This window comes from Acipenser ruthenus, chromosome 35 (genome assembly GCF_902713425.1).
Source record: "Acipenser ruthenus chromosome 35, fAciRut3.2 maternal haplotype, whole genome shotgun sequence".
Classification (NCBI taxonomy): Eukaryota; Metazoa; Chordata; class Actinopteri; order Acipenseriformes; family Acipenseridae; genus Acipenser; species Acipenser ruthenus.
The window spans coordinates 2,982,687-3,005,712 of NC_081223.1; the positions used below are offsets into that span (position 1 = coordinate 2,982,687).

At 44.1% G+C, this 23,026-nt stretch overlaps 1 protein-coding gene across 2 annotated transcripts; it reads left to right on the plus strand.

Annotated features, from left to right (window-relative positions):
• Positions 1-1,601: 1,601 nt before the first annotated feature.
• On the plus strand, positions 1,602-23,007 carry LOC117395121 (DNA-binding protein RFX5-like). 2 transcript variants are annotated; one of them, XM_059007293.1, is made up of 6 exons: positions 1,602-2,207; positions 15,332-15,503; positions 16,513-16,856; positions 20,665-20,839; positions 21,711-21,769; positions 21,953-23,007. In XM_059007293.1, exons 1-6 carry the CDS (start codon positions 1,908-1,910, stop codon positions 22,547-22,549), a joined length of 1,647 nt encoding a protein of 548 aa, XP_058863276.1. In that variant the 5' UTR covers positions 1,602-1,907; the 3' UTR covers positions 22,550-23,007. The 2 variants fall into 2 exon arrangements, with proteins under 2 accessions (XP_058863276.1, XP_058863277.1); XM_059007294.1 differs by lacking the exon at positions 1,602-2,207 and adding an exon at positions 2,915-3,376.
• Positions 23,008-23,026: the final 19 nt, after the last annotated feature.

Below are 23,026 nucleotides of genomic sequence, written 5' to 3' on the forward strand. Positions count from 1 at the left end.
GGGGATCATTGATAATCTCCCAGTCCTTGGGGTGCAGGGGGATCATTGATAATCTCCCAGTCCTTGGGGTGCAGGAGGATCATTGATAATCTCCTAGTCCTTGGGGTGCAGGGGGATCATTGATAATATCCCAGTCCTTGGGGTGCAGGGGGATCATTGATAATCTCCCAGTCCTTGGGGTGCAGGGGGATCATTGATAATCTCCCAGTCCTTGGGGTGCAGGGGGATCATTGATAATCTCCCAGTCCTTGGGGTGCAGGGAGATCATTGATAATCTCCCAGTCCTTGGGGTGCAGGGGGATCATTGATAATCTCCTAGTCCTTGGGGTGCAGGAGGATCATTGATAATCTCCCAGTCCTTGGGGTGCAGGGAGATCATTGATAATCTCCCAGTCCTTGGGGTGCAGGGGGATCATTGATAATCTCCCAGTCTTTGGGGTGCAGGGAGATCATTGATAATCTCCCAGTCTTTGGGGTGCAGGGAGATCATTGATAATCTCCCAGTCCTTGGGGTGCAGGGGGATCATTGATAATCTTCCAGTCCTTGGGGTGCAGGGGGATCATTGATAATCTCCCAGTCCTTGGGGTGCAGGGGGATCATTGATAATCTCCCAGTCCTTGGGGTGCAGGGGGATCATTGATAATCTCCCAGTCCTTGGGGTGCAGGGGGATCATTGATAATCTCCTAGTCCTTGGGGGGGGGGGGATCACTGATAATCTCCCAGTCCTTGGGGTGCAGGGGGATCATTGATAATCTCCTAGTCCTTGGGGTGCAGGGGGATCATTGATAATCTCCCAGTCCTTGGGGTGCAGGAGGATCATTGATAATCTCCCAGTCCTTGGGGTGCAGGGGGATCATTGATAATCTCCCAGTCCTTGGGGTGCAGGGGGATCATTGATAATCTCCCAGTCCTTGGGGTGCAGGGGGATCATTGATAATCTCCCAGTCCTTGGGGTGCAGGAGGATCATTGATAATCTCCCAGTCCTTGGGGTGCAGGAGGATCATTGATAATCTCCCAGTCCTTGGGGTGCAGGAGGATCATTGATAATCTCCCAGTCCTTGGGGTGCAGGAGGATCATTGATAATCTCCCAGTCCTTGGGGTGCAGGGGGATCATTGATAATCTCCCAGTCCTTGGGGTGCAGGGGGATCATTGATAAGCTGTTCAGCTTCATTATCTCCTGAAACAAGCATCGTCTATTGCTTCCACAGCCTGGCAGCTCACATCAATAGAGCGCTGGGACGGAATCAAGGCTAAAGCAAACTTAATGTACAACCCAGGGATGGAAATAAAACTCCCGTTGCAGAGCAGTGTGATCCAGTCCTGGTTTCACTGCGAGTTTAATGAGACACACCTGAGCTTGTTACTTGAACACACTGTGGATAATCAAGATTGTGTTAGATATTTATTTGGGGCCTGGTGCAACAGCAACTAACCTTATAAAAGTTTGCTCAAATGAAGCAGAGTTAGGCATTGTAAATGGAGTCAGCTCTCAAATAAATATGGTACTGTTGAAAGAGAGCAAGCCTACCCACAATCCTATGCTGTTTATCTTGACGGGGTCCCTGTTTTCTACCCACAAGCCTCTAGGTGAAAGTTTTCCGTCTGTAGACGGAAATGGCCTCCCCCAGGTCCAATCCTATGATTCGTGTAGAAATGCTGGAGAAAACGGAGGGGGTGGGGTCTGGTGTCCGATTCAGTGTGCAAGCTGCCGACCCGGCGCGAATCCTGCTACGTTCAATACTCCATCGCTGATAGAACTATTTTAACACCAGGGAGCTCCATCTATCAAAGTGGGTCCGGTTTTATGACACAGGAGCGCTGCTATTTAGGACATCTTGAGTTAAGCAGAGAGGACATTCGGCACATCTTGCTTGCTAGTAGATCATAGCACTGCAATTTGAAATGCGGTATATAACCGAGGGAGCATCTTTAAAAGAAGAGGAAAAGAAAGTGAAGAACAAGTGGAGGTGGGCTTGGCTGGACGAGCAGGACTCCGCGGGCAGGCAGTTCCGCGGCTGGTGTAGAAAGATCAGTGAAGCCGGAGTATGTTACTGCATCGTTTGCAACAAGACCATCGTGTATGGAGGCAACGGAAAGAAAGTATTGGTAAAACACGCCAACTGCGACCGAAAACACGCTGCAAAGACGGGTGAAATCGTTACGGGGAAGCTGTCTGTCCCAGACCGAGTTTCAGATCTGAAGGTAAGTTCTCTACACATCCGCTGACTTGTACACGATGTACCACTGTGTTCTAGGGACCGGTCACTATTTACTCAGGGATTAGTAGCCAAATACTTAAGAGAAACATCGTGATGACAAAAACTATCTAAAAATGACTACAGTGTTTTATTCTGCGACCGGTTGCAATAAAAAGGTATTGACTTAATACATAAATAAACAGCGTTACGCGTCCCCACGTGTTGCTACAACTGTTTAAATAACGTACCTGTCATTTTTCTTTTCATTAACATCCTGACAATGTTTTACACTACAACTTTAAAAACGGCTTCAAAGCTCTTTTCAATGTCTGCTCTAGCGCACTGATTCATGTAGGCAGGGCTTCTCAGACTCGGTCCTGGGGACCCCCTCCCTGTGTCTGCTGGTTTTCGTTCCAACAGAGCACTCAATTGCTTAATTAGACCCTTAAATTAAATGCATTTTCTTAATTAGACCTTTTTAATTGTTTTCAGCTGTTAAACAGTTGCAGAGTTCAAGTTACTTATAAAATGTCACAGCTAACTTGAAATCGAACATATCCACGTGATGTAAACAATCCAATTGTCTGCAAACCGGAGGCTGGTGCGTGCGCAGCTCCTAAGGGACGTCATCATTTACGCTACAGCCCCGTCACATGATAAGGGTGAGCGCTTGCTTTATGTTGTGAGCATGCGCAGTGTTATTGTTTAACATAGACTGTACCCATAGTGAGCGAGAGGGGTATTGCTGCAGAACGAAGGCTCCCACAGCGTAGCTCCCACAGGGTAGCGCTGCGTGCGCAACTCGTAATAGACGTCATCAGTATATGCTACAGCCCGATCACATGATTAGGGTGATACGTTTAGGTACTAAAACGAAGTTTATTTCATAAGAATAACCTAACCCTTAACCCATGGTTCGTGAGGTATTGGTCGTATCTTTAAATACACGCAACAATGACCTAACACTAACCCTGAGGTTGGTGGGGTGATATGGTCACGTGGGAGGGGTGTTGCAGGTGAATGAAGCATGACGTCTATCACGAGTTGCGCACGCAGCACACTACCCCGCGGGAGCTACGCTGTGGGAGCTACGCTGTGGGAGCCTGCGCCCTGCAGCGGTAACGCTTGGAGTTAGCTAGAGGAGTGAAGATGTCGGTTGCTGAAGAGAGATCGGTAAGTGATCAATATGTTTAAATAGCAAATAAACAAAGAAATGTGTATTTGACCATAGCTGTTGTTTTGTTTAATTATACACGTGTGTAGATACCAAAACGTAGTATATTTTCCACGCTTTTTTGGTTACATTTAGCAGACTTATATAAGTGTACTCGCGTTGATCGTGCGAATCGTAACTGCGGTCAAGCTATTCACAGGCAGTTTTGAAATGCCGGTCAAGCTGTCAAACACTTATCTCGCAATCAGACGCTTAACTTGTATAGATAGAGTCCCTGTTTCAAGCAGTGACATTCTTCACTCAGAAAGATTTAGAACTGCACTGGAATAAAACGAGCGATGAAATACACTTTGATACATTTTCACAAACAATGAAAAACGTAATATTTAATAAGTGTGAAAGAAATATCACTAATAGCTTATTGTAACACAGTCAAAGGACGATTCTATATTGTTTACATTATTGAGAACAGACATGTTTAACTTACTATTAAAATGTTTTTGACCAAACACGTGTATGTGTGTGTGTGTGTGTGTGTGTGTGTATGTATGTATGTGTCTTTGTGTGTGTGTGTGTATATTGTACATACCCTTCCATTGGACCTCCCTAAGTTCACTGCAGATGTGTTGTACACATGCCCCTCTCTCATATATCACAGTATGAGAATTTTACTGTAGCTTTTTTTATTTACAGTAAGCCCAATATCAGCCCTTTAGTGGTTATATGCTATTTCTACAGTCAGTGCTTGAAATGAGAAAAGAGGTGGCGGTACTCGTAGTAATCTCAGGCACCTTTTCCACCTCTATCTCTGTCTCCCTGTCCAGCTCTCTCTCAGGCACCCAGTCCAGCTGTCTCTCTTTCCCTCTCTCCCTGTCCAGCTGTCTCTCTTTCCCTCTCTCCCTGTCCAGCTGTCTCTCTTTCCCTCTCTCCCTGTCCAGCTCATCTAATCAGTCCTGCGTCTAATCGCGACTTGACCTGGACCATTCAAGATAAAATCCCCCGCTCTGTTTTGCAATGCACCCTGGGAGTTGCAGTTATTTTGCAATGCACTCCGGGAGGTGCGGTTGTTTTGCAATGCACCCTGGGAGTTGCGGTTGTTTTGCAATGCACCCTGGGAGTTGCGGTTGTTTTGCAATGCACCCTGGGAGGTGCAGTCTATGCTCTGCTATGATGTTAATCTTGCAGCTGCTGCTGGGACAACTAAGTAACAACTAGAAAGTCACATAAATGCAGCTGACAGTTTGGAAAAGAAAACAGGCAGATAGTCAGTGATAAGAGCCACAGTGCTATTAAAAAAACTTCCACTGGACCTCTCTAATTTCACTGCAGATGTGTTGTACACGGCTCTCTACAGTATGGAGTTATTTGCTATTGCTTCTTGAAAATAAATAAAAACAAACAATAATAATTTGCACACAAGAGCCAACTTCCCTATATATACACTGCTGTGCAAAACCCACAGACACATTCAGGAGTTACAATGTATATGGATGTTAGGAGCATCAACAATTTACTCAGAGCCTCCACTAGTGTGTTACACGATTATAACTACTTTGACTGTTATTAATACAGCTTAGTTTGGGTGAGAAGAAACCAAGCTTGTCATTTAGCAATCTTTAATACACATTGATCAGAATCTTCAAAAACGTGATCACAGCAACTCAAAGTAAACTCAAGAAAATGAAATTAATAGCTAGTTGAGGCACTTTTAGCAATAATAACCTCTATTAAACGATTAGGGTATTTGTCAATGAGCTTTTGGCATGATTCTTTTGTGATTTTTGACCATTCTTCAACGCAAAATTGTTCCAGTTCATTCAAATTCCGAGGACTTCTCTTGTGCACAGCCTTCTTCAACTCATACCGAAGATTCTCAATATGATTTAGATCGGGGCTTTGACTCGGCCATTCCAGAACCTTGATTTTATTCTTCTTTCACCATTCTGAAGTAGATTTTGATGTGTGCTTTGGATCGTTGTTGTGTTGGAACGTCCAGTTGCTCTTTAAACCGAGTTTTGTAGCGGAGGGTTTCGGATGATTGGCCAATATCTTTTAGTATGCTATGGAATCCATTTTACCATGTATTGGAATTAAATTTCCTGTGCCATTAAAGGAAGAACAGCCCCATAGAAGCATATTACCACCTCCATGCTTGACAGTAGGTATGGTGTTTTCTTTGTACGCCTCACCAGACTTTCTCCAAGTGTAACGACTATCAGCGTGACCAAATGAATTGATTTTTGTTTCATCACTCCACAAAACCTTTGACCAGAACTCGTATCCATCATTCAGATGCCGTTTTGCAGACTTTCAGTGATCGTCCTTGTGACATTTTCCTAAGAATGGCTTTTTCCTTGGCCTGCGACCATTGAGACCTTCACCATGCAATACTCAACCTATGGTTGAAATGGGAACCCCAGTCCCATTGCAGCCAATTCACTTTGAATATCTTTGGCAGTCAATCTGGGATTGTTATTAACCTTCCTCACTATTCTTCTGCTTGTTCTTGGTGAAAGAACCTTCTTTCTTAGAGACGTGTCTAGCACCTTGTAGATAATACTATCATAGCATCAAAGGGGATAAATACTTTTGAATTAGCATTTTTTGAATTTTGCAAAAATATTGCTGAAATAATTGTAGATGTCTTTCTTGTACTTTCTTTCCTCATCCACAAACTCAAAACATTTGCTGTAATCTTTGTTTTATTTATTTGTGTGTGTGTATATATATATATATATATATATATATATATATATATATATATATATATATATATATATATATATATACATACATACATACATACATACATACATACATACATACATACATACATACATACATACATACATACATACATACAGTGCCTCTAGAAAGTCTACACCCCCTTGAACTTTTTTCACATTTTGTTGTGTCAGTGCCTCAGAGTTTCATGCATTTAAATGAGGATTTTTTCCACTTATCTACACACCATACTCCACACTGTTAAGGGGAAAAAAAGTTTTTATTGAGAAAAAAATTATATATTAAAAATACAAAACTGAAAGATCATAATTGGATAAGTCTCCATACTTGGTGGAAGCACCTTTGGCAGCAATTACAGTTGCGAGTCTGTTGGGATAGGTCTCTACCAACTTTGCACACCTAGATTTGGCAATATTTGACCATTCTTCTTTACAAAACTGTTCAAGCTCTGTCAAGTTCCTTGGGGTGCGTTGATGGAGAGCAATCTTCAAGTCATGCCACAAATTTTCGATTGGATTTAGGTCAGGGCTCTGACTGGGCCACTCAAGGACATTTAGCTTTTTGTTCCTTAGCCACTCCAGTGTAGCTTTGGTTGTGTGCTTTGAGTCGTTGTCATGCTGAAAGGTGACCTTCCGTCCCAGTTGCAGCTTTCTTGTAGAGGGCAGCAGGTTTTCCTCAAGGACTTCTCTGTACTTTGCTCCATTCATTTTCCCTTCTATCCTGACAAGTGCCCCAGTCCCTGCCGATGAGAAACATCCTCATAACATGATGCTGCCACCACCATGCTTCACAGTAGGGATGGTGTTCTTTGGGTGATGCGCTGTGTTGGGTTTGCACCAAACATAACGCTTTGTATTTAAGCCAAAAAGTTCCATTTTAGTTTCGTCAGACCACAAAACTTTTTACCACACGGCTACAGAATCTCCTGAGTGTTTTTTTGCATACTTCAAACGGGATTCTTGAGTAAAATACAGGCCTGTAACAGGGCGAGGAGCCCTGCACATTGATTTAGTTATTTATTTTTAGAACAGGGTTTCCCCCTCCGCCCCTGTGTTATTTTGTATTTGTTTTGCATTATTATTATTATTATTATTATTATTATTATTATTATTATCGGTATGATTTATTTATATATGACGGTGAAGCGCCGCAGGTTTTTGTTATTGTAGCCATGTGTTTTGTTTTAAAATACCTCGTGGGAATGCGTGACTGTCAGCTGGTGATTATTGAATTAGCCGGCAGTCACGCATAGTAATGCTACCTGTGCAGACTGTGGCCGAGGGGTAATGAGAGAATTGATAGCCAGTTAACCCCTCGGCCAGGATATAAAAGACCTGCTGTTTTAGCTGCAGGTGTGTGTGTTAGGAGCGAGAGCGAGAGGAGCGAGAGAGAAACGAAACTTAAATGAAAACTTAAGGGATCTGTGAAGGCTGCTGCCCAGCCGGACCGTTAAGTGTATTATTTTGTGTTCGAGATCTGTTTTGTTTAAACCTTTTATTTTGCTCTGTGTTATGTGTTTAAACGTTTTATTTTATTTCTGTATTTAAATAAAGGCCGCGCAGCGTCTTTTTGTTTTGAGTCTGCAGTACTTGGTGTCAGAGTTTTTCCCTTCCTGCTTCTGACCTGACGTCACCGCACAGCCACCCTGTCACAAGGTCAGATTTGTGGAGTGCTTGGGATATTGTTGTCACATGCACACTTTGACCAGTCTTGGCCATAAAAGCCTGTAGCTCTTGCAAAGTTGCCATTGGCCTCTTGGTAGCCTCTCTGATCAGTCTCCTTCTTGCTCGGTCATTCAGTTTGGAGGGACGGTCTGATCTAGGCAGGGTCTTGGTGGTGCCATACACCTTCCACTTCTTAATAATCGTCTTGACCGTGCTCCAAGGGATATTCAAGGCCTTTGATATTTTTCTATACCCATCCCCTGATTTGTGCCTGTCAACAACTTTGTCCCGGAGTTCTTTTGAAAGCGCCTTGGTGCTCATGGTTGAGTCTTTGCTTTGAAATGCACTACCCAGCAGAGGGAACCTACAGGAACTGCTGAATTTATCCTGAAATCATGTGAATCACTACAATTTAACAACAAAAGGTGAACATTTTGAAAGGGAGTGTAGACTTTCTATAGGCACTGTGTATATATTGTATGTTTCTACTATTTTTTGCATCTCAGTCGCGCATTGTTTCTGACCCTGCCGTGCCTTACATCAATTTAAAGGATTTTGCTTCTCTCCCCCACTAGGGGGCGCCCCCCCCCCCACCCCACCCCACCCGTTGAAAACCACTGGGTACATGTGATGGACTCGTCACCACAACACCTCACACCAGCTGCCATGCACACTTCACCCTGAGCTGCCGTGATCACAAGTTCATGAAGACCCTGATCAACACGAACCAAAGACCGCTAAACAACAAGCCTGGCCTCCCCCCACCCAAACCAAGCTGCATCAACAACAGTCAAAGACCGCTAAACAACAAGCCTGACCTCCACCACCCAAACCAAGCTGCATCAACAACAGTCAAAGACCGCTAAACAACAAGCCTGACCTCCACCACCCAAACCAAGCTGCATCAACAACAGTCAAAGACCGCTAAACAACAAGCCTGACCTCCACCACCCAAACCAAGCTGCATCAACAACAGTCAAAGACCACTAAACAACAAGCCTGACCTACCCCACCCAAACCAAGCTGCATCAACAACAGTCAAAGACCGCTAAACAACAAGCCTGACCTCGCCCACCCAAACCAAGCTGCATCAACAACAGACAAAGACCACTAAACAACAAGCCTGACCTCCACCACCCAAACCAAGCTGCATCAACAACAGACAAAGACCACTAAACAACAAGCCTGACCTACCCCACCCAAACCAAGCTGCATCAACAACAGACAAAGACTGCTAAACAACAAGCCTGACCTCCACCACCCAAACCAAGCTGCATCAACAACAGTCAAAGACCGCTAAACAACAAGCCTGACCTCGCCCACCCAAACCAAGCTGCATCAACAACAGACAAAGACTGCTAAACAACAAGCCTGACCTCCACCACCCAAACCAAGCTGCATCAACAACAGACAAAGACCGCTAAACAATAAGCCTGGCCTCCCCCACCCAAACCAAGCTGCATCAACAACAGACAAAGCCCGCTAAACAACAAGCCTGGCCTCCCCCACCCAAACCAAGCTGCATCAACAACAGACAAAGACCGCTAAACAACAAGCCTGGCCTCCCCCCACCCAAACCAAGCTGCATCAACAACAGTCAAAGACCGCTAAACAACAAGCCTGGCCTCCCTCACCCAAACCAAGCTGCATCAACAACAGTCAAAGACCGCTAAACAACAAGCCTGACATCCCCCCACCCAAACCAAGCTGCATCAACAACAGATAAAGACCGCTAAACAACAAGCCTGTCCACCCCCACCCAAACCAAGCTGCATCAACAACAGACAAAGACCTCTAAACAACAAGCCTGGCCTCCCCCCACCCAAACCAAGCTGCATCAACAACAGACAAAGACCGCTAAACAACAAGCCTGACCCCCCCCACCCAAACCAAGCTGCATCAACAACAGACAAAGACCGCTAAACAACAAGCCTGGCCTCCCCCACCCAAACCAAGCTGCATCAACAACAGACAAAGACCGCTAAACAACAAGCCTGGCCTCCCCCCACCCAAACCAAGCTGCATCAACAACAGTCAAAGACCGCTAAACAACAAGCCTGGCCTCCCTCACCCAAACCAAGCTGCATCAACAACAGTCAAAGACCGCTAAACAACAAGCCTGACATCCCCCCACCCAAACCAAGCTGCATCAACAACAGATAAAGACCGCTAAACAACAAGCTTGTCCACCCCCACCCAAACCAAGCTGCATCAACAACAGACAAAGACCTCTAAACAACAAGCCTGGCCTCCCCCCACCCAAACCAAGCTGCATCAACAACAGACAAAGCTGCACAACAGCAGCAAACACCAGCGGAGGCCCGGAGTAAACCGCGGATGCTACAACATCCATATACATTACAACTCCTGAATGTGTCTGAGGCTTTTGCAGAGATGTGTGTGTAAGGAAGTTGGCTCTTTTGTGGAAATTATTGTGTATTTATTTTCAAGAAGCAATAGCAAATAACTCCATACTGTGATATATGAGAGAGAGACGTGTACAACACATCTGCAGTGAAATTAGGGAGGTCCAGTGGAAGGTTTGTTATAGATATACACACACACACACACACACACACACACACACACACACGTTTTGGTTAAAGACATTTTAATGGTAATCTGCAAAAAGTGTGTTCTCAATAATTTAAACAACATAGAATCGTCCTTTGACTGTTACAATGAGCTAGGGAGGCTGTGTGGTCCAGTGGTTAAAGAAAAGGCCTAGTAACAAGGAGGTCCCCGGTTCAAATCCCACCTCAGCCACTGACTCTGTGTGACCCTGAGCAAGTCACTTCACCTCCTTGTGCTCCGTCTTTCGGGTGAGACGTAATTGTAAGTGACTCTGCAGCTGATGCATAGTTCACACACCCTAGTCTCTGTAAGTCGCCTTGGATAATGGCATCTGCTAAATAAATTAGTGAGATTTCTTTCATACTTATTAAATATTACGTTTTTCATTCTTTTTGAAAATGTATGAAAGTGTATTTCATCTCTCGTTTTATTCCAGTGCAGTTCTAAATCTCTCGGAGTGAAGAATTTCACTGCTGATAGCTTGTATTGTACGCTGTATGGCTTGGATTGAAATACAAAACATCAATGTAAGTCCATTAATAGTAATGATGTGTAGTTGAATGAAGCTTTGTGCCCACATGTATTATTACAATATATTCGCTGTGTGGTTAAAGTGCTGATATGTTAAATGCACAGTGTTTGTACGCGTGCAGTGTTTAAATTTCTAATTGGACAGTACTCTTTTATACATTATATGTCCGAGTGCAGTGATTTACTGTTTCTGTGTTGGATATGGAGGGTTGGCTAAATTGGTCAGAATCTGTGCAGAATTATCTCAGTGAACTCACCCAGAATTTTAAAACAGCTGAAGTGAAGCCTGCATGCGTGGACCTCCATTAGGTCGCGGGGGGACCTGCATTAGGTCGCATTTAATTGTAACAGCTATTGGGTCAATTGCAATGAAGATAAAGCTGTGGATGATCCTGTAGTTAGTACCTCAGAACCAGCCTAAACTAGTGCGCTGGTTATCACCAATTGCAACGAACCAAGAACTTCCAGACAGTCCCCAGGTGCGGATTAAAAGTGTTCCCAATTCCAGAACTCCAGGTGATGACTGCTGCCCCCTGGATGTTCCTGATTTATGGGACTAAATGAAATCACCAAGCTCTTTAGACTAAAGGCCTTTGCACACTGGATCCGTTCCGTCATTTAGCATCCGAAAAAGTCGTGCGTCAATCCATTGCACAGTAGATGCGTTAATATCGCACTTCAGGGCACTGGTGTGCAGTGGAGGCTTTGTAGAAAATATACCTAGTTTCAGTATTTTAGTAAAAAATAAATACAGTTCTGTTAATTCTTACATAACATGAACAGGAAAAAATGTTAAATGTAGTATAAACTTAATGATCAGCAAACACTGATGGAAAATGTTTGCTAATTATTACATTTCTACTGGACTACAATAATGTTACGCAATACATAAAGAAAATAAAAAACATGATATTACACAATAGTTGTTATAGCATCAGAAACCATATGGCCAATATTTCATTTTTCACTCGCTCCTGTAATAAGTATATCTAAAAGTTGGGAAGCTAGCAATGAGCTCTCTGTGTATGGAGCCAGAAATTCCATCCCTTTCATGCACTGCCCCTCTTTTATGATTGTTCAGCCCTGACCGCTCTTGCCCTGTCACGCTTCTTTCTCTGATGTGTGTCTGTCCAGATGTGTTCTTTTTTTTCAAAGTCTTTTCCCAGTCATTTTTCATTGGTCAATGTAATTAACGCACATCAAATCGAACTTGTTTCGATTCCAACATGTACGCATCCCCGTTGTGCGACAGTTACAGACTCGTGTGTGAGGGGCAATAGGGAATGCACGTGATCGTTGTTTTCTTCTAGACACATGTTAAAATCGGATGCATGATCAGATCCACTGTGTAGTGGCCTTTACCGTACTAACTCGAGGTAAAATGAGAAACCTCATTCAAGACACGTTTTCTGAAATGAAGCCATTAATAAAACCAATATCAAATATATAGAATCCAAAATATGTATCTAACATTTAGCAATTTCAATTTTTAGTAGTAAATATAATTAAATAAAACACGATAATGAAACGTTGTTATTAGTGACTCCAGGCTAACTGGTGGCTATTGTCTTTAATCTACATGTCAATGGTATATTAAGCTGTCTCCTATATAAGAGTGTGCCTCATTGTTCCCATCTACATCAGTTTGATTTGTGCAAAGATGTTAGGAGATTACGGACATGTTTTGTATGCTTGATGAGTACGCTCTGCCCGAATGATATCCAGGCATTATCAAGGTTTACAAAATCCATGTGTTACACACAGCGAACAGGAGTTTAAAAGGCGGTATTGTTTATCCAAGGTGGCAGTCAGAAGACTGATAGATTTGCTGAAACCACGTCTGCAAATAGAGGAAGAGGAGGGCATCCTACTGACCCAGCTGCACTCTAGGTTTTAATAACTGTGATTTTATGCCACAGGATCCTTCTTGCGTGTTGGGCGGAGGGGGGGGGGGTCTGATTAACATCCACGAAAGCACCGTTTCCCGCGTTGTTCTCAGGATCTCAAAGCTGATAGTGCACTTCATGAAAGCTGCGTTTCCCGCGTTGTTCTCAGGATCTCGAAGCTGATAGTGCACTTCATGAAAGCTGCGTTTCCCGCGTTGTTCTCAGGATCTCGAAGCTGATAGTGCACTTCATGAAAGCTGTGTTTCCCGCGTTGTTCTCAGGATCTCGAAGCTGATAGTGCACTTCATGAAAGCTGTGTTTCCCGCGTTGTTCTCAGGATCTCGAAGCTGATAGTGCACTTCATGAAAGCTGTGTTTCCCGCGTTGTTCTCAGGATCTCGAAGCTGATAGCGCACTTCATGAAAGCTGCGTTTGCCGTGTTGTTCACAGGATCTCGAAGCTGATAGAGGCACTTCTTGAAAGCTGCGTTTGCCGTGTTGTTCACAGGATCTCGAAGCTGATAGTGCACTTCATGAAAGCTGCGTTTCCCGCGTTGTTCTCAGGATCTCGAAGCTGATAGTGCACTTCATGAAAGCTGCGTTTGCCGTGTTGTTCACAGGATCTCGAAGCTGATAGAGGCACTTCATGAAAGCTGCGTTTGCCGTGTTGTTCACAGGATCTCGAAGCTGATAGTGCACTTCTTGAAAGCTGCGTTTGCCGTGTAGTTCCCATGATCTCGAAGCTGATAGAGGCACTTCATGAAAGCTGTGTTTGCCGTGTTGTTCACAGGATCTCGAAGCTGATAGAGGCACTTCATGAAAGCTGCGTTTGCCGTGTTGTTCACAGGATCTCAAAGCTGATAGAGGCACTTCTTGAAAGCTGCGTTTGCCGTGTTGTTCACAGGATCTCGAAGCTGATAGAGGCACTTCATGAAAGCTGCGTTTGCCGTGTTGTTCACAGGATCTCGAAGCTGATAGAGGCACTTCTTGAAAGCTGCGTTTGCCGTGTAGTTCCCATGATCTCGAAGCTGATAGAGGCACTTCTTGAAAGCTGCGTTTGCCGTGTAGTTCCCATGATCTCGAAGCTGATAGCCGCACTTCATGAAAGCTGTGTTTGCCGTGTTGTTCACAGGATCTCGAAGCTGATAGCGCACTTCATGAAAGCTGCGTTGTCATGCAGCCCAATGAAGAGGAGCAACGAGATATTTGCACCGTGTTTTATTCTACAGCTGGAATACATGGAGTTATTGGGACCATAGACTGCACACCTGTGGCATAGCAACGTGTGGGCGGCCCGCCCACTTAGCATTCAGGCTCGCCCCAAAACAATGTGTAAAATCAAGTAAATTTTTAAATAAATGAATATTATTGAGCATTGTCCTATCAACATGATTTTAACAAGTGCTACAGCTGTCACTTGTTATGTTTTATTTACTACACTATGTGTACGCTTTCCTGCTGTTATTTACTGTTTGCTGCTTGACAACCAAAAGTCACTGTACATGCAGCCGTGTGACCACAGACCGCACACCTTTTCCTTTGCCACGTTCGGGGTGCTGTGAACAGTGGTCTGCGGGCGACACAGAGCCGAGTGCATATAATCAAAACATCGAAACAAACTAGTCTCTGTAGTTTTTAAAAAGACAACGGCCAGAAAGCGAATCCTGTATATCTGGGGCAGAGGATGGTCAGGCGCTGCGCTCAGCGCTGTTGGCGTTGCTTTGCAGCAGCATTTCTGATCTCCAGTTTCAGCCTTTTCCACACACTGTTTAAATGTGATTTTGTTCCTGAACGCCTTTCGGGAAACACAGCATTAAATCTGGTTGCAATTTCACTCCAGACATTTGAGCGTTGCAAAACCGCCGCGGCGTGTTTCTACCATCTTCTACCGTTTTGATGTCATTTTTTATGCACTCAATGAAATAGTTTCTGCTCTGTCAAGAAATTCTTAGCAGCCATGATTTCTTTGGTATGAATACAATAAACAGAACCCCTTTGTAATAGTTGGATGACTCGATTTGCATATGTAATTAAATTGACAGCTTTGATACTTGCTCTGATTAACGGTCTTTGTTAATAAAGTTATGTGAATAAATAAGTTTTGTATACACGACACAAAACCTGTAGGCTAATTGAAAATGTTATCCCAGCATTCGAATGCGTTTTAATAGAATAATAGAACTCGTAGGCTTATGCTATTACTTTTTTGTATTATTACTTTTATGTTTTACATATATACGACTTTTTAATTATTTATTTTTTTTCCGAAAACAATTTGCTTAATCAACTTTGCACTGTCAGGAACTGGAATCAGTGTGTTTGTGCACCTGGGGTCTCTGCTGCGTACTAAACCTGAGGATCAGCTTATCCCCAACTCCTTTGTTCGTTGCAATTGGAACTAACTTAATCCACACCTGGGGATGATCCCCAGGAAAGTACCGGAACAGCTAGACCGCAGCTTAGTGTGCTTGAAGCGTACTAACTCTGAATGTTCATGCAATTGACCTGTTGTGGAAGTACAGTGAGATTCTTACTTAACTCTCTCTCTTATTTCAGTTACACGTCACTGTGTTGAGGGCAGGAGAGCTGCCTGCATTAAAACGCTGCTCACAATGCTGTCAGCTGCATCACTGTCCTTTTTGTAAGCCATCTATATACAAGCCCAGGGACCGATATAACGTGAGGCGGCACTTGGGGGCCCATCTTAAACGGGCAGTACAGTATGAAGGTTTGTTTCATGTTTAAAGTTTTTTAAAAATGTATGTAAAATATTTTTTCTGCTTTCACCATAGATGGAAAATAAGCCAGTTGTAATCTTCATTGTGCTAAAGAGACATATTAATCTGTTATTTGAAATATTCTTTTTGAGAATAAACTTATTTTTTTCTATATGTCTTCATTTTTGACTACATCATAATCATTTGAAAATTACTTGAAACCATTTTTGTTTTGTCAGTGATCCCATATGATGCAAAAATATATGCTGTAAGCAGACCTGGGGTGACTTACCATTGTAATTTGAAATGATAATTGTAACTATAGGCACGCCTGTGTAATTGTGATTGCATCATTCATATAATTGATCAATTACAGTTCAATTACACCTGTCATACTTATTTTTTCAGAATTTGATACACATGTAATCCCCTGAATAACCACTACAACTATACCTGTTCATATTACTGTGTTACTTTTTTTTTTTTTTTTTTTAGTGGTCGGCAATTATTTTGATTGTTTTCTCCCCAATTTAGTAACGTCCAATTATTTTTATGCTCAGTTCACTGCTACCAACTCTGCGCTGACTCTCCTCTGAAGTGTGTGCCGTCAGCCGCCCGCTTCTTTACACACTGCAGACTCACCATGCAGCCACCCAGAGCTATAGTGTCGGAGGACAACGCAGCCCTGGGCAGCTTGCAGGCAAGCCCGCAGGCACCTGGCCAGACCACAGGGGTCGCTGGTGCGCGGTGAGCCGAGGAAACCCTGGCCAACCTAGCCCTCCCTCCTCGCGGGCGGCGCTCGGCCAATTGAGCGCCGCCCCTGGGAGCTCCCGTGCTCGGTCAGCACAGGAATAGCCTGGACTCTAACTCACGACGTCCAGACTATAGAGCGCATCCTGCACTCCATGTGGAGCGCCTTTACTGGATGCGCCACTCGGGAGCCCCTTACTGTGTTAGTTGTAAGAACCTCTTTGTACAGATCCATCTCTTCAACACATTTCCTAATCTTTCTCTCTTCAGGATACTCGGTGTGCAAATGCAACCTGGACTGCAGACCAGCTGGACATTTCCATTGTATCAGTTGTTCAAAGACACTGATAAGGAGGCAAGATATAATAAATCACCTTTCGATATGCCATCAAAAGCAGGTTCAGGGAGCGGCTTCCACGCCCCACAGCACAGCCTCGCTGCACTTCCAGGCACCAAGCGCTTCCACGCCCCACAGCACAGCCTCCCTGCACTTCCAGGCACCAAGCGCTTCCACGCCCCACAGCACAGCCTCGCTGCACTTCCAGGCACCCTGTCCTGTACAAGATGTCTCCTCTGTGCCTCTTCAGGCCACACGGTTACATCAGGGAAACATTGTAAGTGTGTCGTGCCTACATTGCGAAATGCTTTTAAACAGAAAAAACCTGCAAACAGAGGAAACGCATGGACACAAGTTTGAAAGACATAAGTTCTGTCAAATCTCCCCAGCCAGTGTCTTGATGAAGGAAATGGCAGGTTTGCTGTTGGCAAATCATGTACAGAGAAAAACTTGTGGCATGAATCCTCAGGCTGTGTGTGAATCGGATGAGTGCCGGCAAAACCAAGCGTTTGCTATTAGGAGTGTTTTGAGGGCATTCCAGTGCATCCGTGTGAGATCTCTGGAGTGCTGCGCCTGCATCAGCATGGCCCTGGAACACCTAGCCCCGGTCTCCCCTAATAAAATGACTGAACATTTAAATATATATATATATATATATATATATATATATATATATATATATATATATATATATATATATATATATATAAAATATATGATAATTTACTCAGTCAACTAAATAGACAAAGACCAAAAGTTCCAGTTCTTGTTGTGTCCCTGTACTGTAGGTTTAGTGATTTCACGTCAAAGCCCATAAAAGAACAGTTGCTGTTATACTTATTTGTACTAACTACTGGAACTTAAAATAGTATGTAGCGTTAACTGTGGAGTTGTGCTGAAAATGACAGTTCTTGGGGGGGGGGGGGGGGGGGAATGTTTAATTAACATTACAATGTTTAATTAACATTACAATGTTGCTTTGAAATTAGCCTACAAAAATATATTTCTGTTTGGGTGAATGAGAATAATATAGTATAGAAATGTGTGTGTGTGTTTGAAACGATCCGTGGAATTCTTCGTTTTATTGTTTACTTCCTTGTTTATGAAATGATCCTGTGATAGGGGTGTGTGGCAAAGTGGTTAACAGTGTGCAGGTGATCAGTGAACAGACAGACGATTATAATCCAGGTGCAATGGTGTTTAATGGGTTTGTACGTCCAGCGCCTGACGGCAAAACAAACAGTAAACAATAAATGATGGTAAGTAATACAGCGGCGTGTGTTACTTAGTTTGTAATCCCCGGGTTTGTCCCGAAATAATAGTCATGTTTATTATACACCCACACGAAACACAAACAAGTCAGTTAGTGCGTGAATTAGTGCTTGTGGTGCAGATACAGTTATTTGTGATTCAAGTGCAGTGCTGTTCCGGGTTTGTGCTGGCCTCTGGAGACAGCTCCGGAACATGTTAGCTGTCTAATAACAAGAAGTAACAATTAGCAAAAACAAACAAACACTCACGATACGGATACACAAAGCACAGGTCCTTCCGGGTTCTTTTTCTCAGACCAAAACGAAGGAACAGATTACGTCGCTTCATCCCCTATTTATACCGTCACCCATGACCCCTTGGTAAACGATTGCAGCCGCTCCTCCAATCCGAGGCTGCCACATCATTTCATTTCCGGGTCGATGAGTTCATGTACTGAAGCTCTGCCCCTTTTCTAAATGACCGACTTCCTTTTGCACCTCGGAACGAAGTGTAAAGTATTACATACAGGCAATAAAAATGTGCATTATAAATATCATATGGGAGATACTGAAATTGAAGAAGGGAACTATGAAAAAGACCTAGGATTTTATGTTGACTCAGAAATGTCTTCATCTAGACAATGTGGGGAAGCTATAAAAAAGGCCAACAAGATGCTCGGATATATTGTGAGAAGTGTTGAATTTAAATCAAGGGAAGTAATGTTAAAACTTTACAATGCATTAGTAAGACCTCACCTAGAATATTGTGTTCAGTTCTGGTCACCTCGTTACAAAAAGGATTTTGCTGCTCTAGAAAGAGTGCAAAGAAGAGCAACCAGAATTATCCCGGGTTTAAAAGGCATGTCGTATGCAGACAGGCTAAAAGAATTGAATCTATTCAGTCTTGAACAAAGAAGACTACGCGGCGATCTGATTCAAACATTCAAAATCCTAAAAGGTATAGACAATGTCAACCCGGGGGACTTCTTTGACCTGAAAAAATAAACAAGGACCAGGGGTCACAAATGGAGATTAGATAAAGGGGCATTCAGAACAGAAAATAGGAGGTACTTTTTTACACAGAGAATTGTGAGGGTCTGGAACCAACTCCCCAGTAATGTTGTTGAAGCTGAAACCCTGGGATCCTTCAAGAAGCTGCTTGATGAGATTCTGGGATCAATAAGCTACTAACAACCAAACGAGCAAGATGGGCTGAATGGCCGCCTCTCGTTTGTAAACTTTCTTATGTTCTTAATTGGAGAGAAAACCGGGGTAAAAACCATTGGTGATGACTAAATTTAAAAAAAGAGAGCTGAAAACAATTCCAAAGGTCTGATTAAGTAAGTAATAGTAATTGAGAGCTCAGTTGCAATGAAAACCAGCAGACATGAAAACTGATCTACGAAACGTCGGTTCTGTTAAATCAGCTTCAGCGAGTGACAGCTAAACGGTTAAGCTAAGACTGTACTAAAGGACTGTGCTGTTCAAAGTTGAGCACTGCATTAACAATAATATATATATATAATATATAAACACTATTAATCCTACCTTTTAACGAACGTGACAGCTCTACAAAATGAGCATTGCTTGTGAAGTACATTTCCATACTTTTAGTACCCATCATTGAAACAACCAGATCACTGTGCTTTATGAACAGTGCAGCCCAGATCAGCCAGATCATTGTGCTTTATGAACAGTGCAGCCCAGTTACAGATCAACCAGATCACTGTGCTTTATGAACAGTGCAGCCCAGTTCAACCAGATCACTGTGCTTTATGAACAGTGCAGCCCAGTTACAGATCAACTAGATCACTGTGCTTTATGAACAGTGCAGCCCAGATCAACCAGATCACTGTGCTTTATGAACAGTGCAGCCCAGATCAGCCAGATCACTGTGCTTTATGAACAGTGCAGCCCAGTTCAACCAGATCACTGTGCTTTATGAACAGTGCAGCCCAGTTACAGATCAACCAGATCATTGTGCTTTATGAACAGTGCAGCCCAGTTACAGATCAACTAGATCACTGTGCTTTATGAACAGTGCAGCCCAGTTCAACCAGATCACTGTGCTTTATGAACAGTGCAGCCCAGTTACAGATCAACTAGATCACTGTGTTTTATGAACAGTGCAGCCCAGTTCAACCAGATCATTGTGCTTTATGAACAGTGCAGCCCAGTTCAACCAGATCATTGTGCTTTATGAACAGTGCAGCCCAGTTACAGATCAACCAGATCACTGTGCTTTATGAACAGTGCAGCCCAGTTCAACCAGATCACTGTGCTTTATGAACAGTGCAGCCCAGTTACAGATCAACTAGATCACTGTGTTTTATGAACAGTGCAGCCCAGTTCAACCAGATCACTGCTTTATGAACAGTGCAGCCCAGTTCAACCAGATCACTGTGCTTTATGAACAGTGCAGCCCAGTTACAGATCAACCAGATCACTGTGCTTTATGAACAGTGCAGCCCAGTTCAACCAGATCACTGTGCTTTATGAACAGTGCAGCCCAGTTCAACCAGATCACTGTGCTTTATGAACAGTGCAGCCCAGTTACAGATCAACCAGATCATTGTGCTTTATGAACAGTGCAGTCCAGTTCAACCAGATCACTGTGCTTTATGAACAGTGCAGCCCAGTTACAGATCAACCAGATCACTGTGCTTTATGAACAGTGCAGCCCAGTTACAGATCACTGTGCTTTATGAACAGTGCAGCCCAGTTACAGATCACTGCTTTATGAACAGTGCAGCCCAGTTGGAGTTACAAATGCTGCTCTGTGGATTTGCTCTGGTTTTGAAATCCGTTTCAGTACTGTCTGTTTTGTGAATGCAGCCCCCCAGTGAGGAGGTGACGGAGGCGGCCTGCTCTCTGATCTGCGACTGGGCTGACCGCATCCTGAAGCGCTCCTTCGACACGGTGGTGGAGATCGCTCGCTTCCTGATCCAGGAGCACATTGTCAACCCTCGCTCCAGCACCGCACACATCATCATGTCTGCATCTCTCGCCGGTCAGTGCATCAGCTCTGTGGGACGGAGCAGGCAGTGGCACTCAGACCCCTGCTGGGGAGAGGAGGGTAACCGCTCTAGAACCACTCCTGCAGACCAGCCCGGCAGAGTCAGGGAGGGAAGTAAGAGCCATTCCTGGTTCTACTAGGAGTTTAATAAGACACAGCTGAGCTTGTTACCCACTGTGTCTAATCAAGCTGGTTGTAAAACCTGGAATAGGTGACACTGCTGTGCAATAGGAGTCTTATTCCCATCCCTGACAGTGGTTCAGACACTCCCTTGCAGTGTAAAAAAGGGCATTGAAGGGGAGGGGGGCACATTCACTATACAGGTGAAATGACCTAGGAAGTGCAAGACTGCCTGAAAGTAATTCCTGTAAACATCGCTTCCTGTGGGTGCAGTACCACACCACCAGAGGGCAGAGCAGCTACACACGAGTCTGACCCTGAGAGGGTGGAAATCTTTATTTGTGTGATATAGACTGAAATAAGAAGCCTTGTCTACAGCTGTATCCATTGCCAGAGCAGCACACTGCAGCCTCCTCTGACCTGGGGTATTGAATCATTTCCATAACTGCTGTAACTGTCATGGTCATTTCCATCTGATAAAAAAGAAAAACATCTGTAACAAACTACCTGACATTCAGATGGCTGGATCAGATCCATGTCAGGCTTACTATATATGTATGTTGGTATTTAATGAAAATACATGTTTCATCAACTTACATACTTCCTTCTAAACCTGCCCAGGTAAGAGCGAGATATCGAAGTGCACAACGCTTTCCTTCTAGTTTTAAAATATTTTTCTTTGTTTTAACAAAAACAATAAAGATAAAAAAATTGAACCGTTTTGAATGTTCTTTTTCTTTTGTAGAAAACCCTGCCAGACCCGATAAACGTCCCAGGATTGAAGAGGAGAGCAGTTCTGCACAGGTATATATATCAAACTGATACGCAGGCTTCGAGACTCGCACCAGCCCTGCTGCTGCACCCAGTCCTGGGGTTCAGAACTCTCCTCAGTGAAGTCTATTGTTGTTGAAATGATCAGGAGTTGGATAAGGCCCCCTGTGAAATAAATTGTTCCTCAGCTGCATCTTTGTTATTTTGATTTGACAGAGAACCAAGCGAAAGAAGTCTGAAGCAGACAACATGCATTTCTTCTCGCAGATTCAAATCCCAGCCAGCCCCAAGTCAGCAGCAAGGAGGCAGAGGAACGGGACCAGCCAGCAGAACCTGGGCACCGCCTGCCCCTCACCCCTCACACTGCTGCCCAGAGAGCCAGTCGTACCCATCGTCACGGGCAACACGCCCCTCACACGAGAACCAGCCGTACCCATCATCACAGGCAACTCGCCCCTCACACCACAGCAACATCCCCTGCCCACCCGCAGCAGGGCCAGCTTGCCTTGCTCCGAAACAGCAGCTGGGATTCATCACCCTACAGGGGGCCTCCGAGACTGCGAGGCCCAGAGCTGGGCATGTGAGGGGTGGGCAACCCAGTGGAGATCAAGGGATCCCACGGAGGCCGGATCTGAGGAACCGGAACACGAACGGACAGGCAACCTCCCCCCGCCGTGCGGAAGGGAGCTCTCGGACATCATCGAAGTCATCATCCAGGACGACAGGGGAGCGGGAGCACTGCGTCCCGCCAGTGCGGGAAACACAGAGGCTGCACAGCGGGAAACCATAGACCTGACTGCAGAGAGCCCTTAAGAACGGGAGCAGGGCATGGGGGCTAATCAAGTACTGCGAGGGGTGACGCTGCTTTGCTCTGCAGATATGCTTGAAACTGGTGGAGCAGCCCTTCTGCACACAGTCCTGGGGTTCAGAACTCCCCTTGTTGAATGTACACTTGAATGTATTTTTGCTTGCGATTGTAAGTCGCCCTGGATAAGGGCGTCTGCTAAGAAATAAATAATAATAATAATAATAATAATAATGTTCCTGCAGTGACCAGGTTCTGGGAGTTTGAACACTCAGCTGGTGGAAGCTGGGTTTACAGCAGTGTCTGGCCACTGTCCTACTCATTTACAGGACACTGTAATATACTACAAGCATATAATATGCCATGAATCAGGGGGCGTTGTTTCATTCATGTTTCATTGTGCTTATCAGATAAAACCTACAATCGGAAACCCTGTTGATAATAAATGATTACATTTGCATGCATCCATCGGCCAAAAATAATAC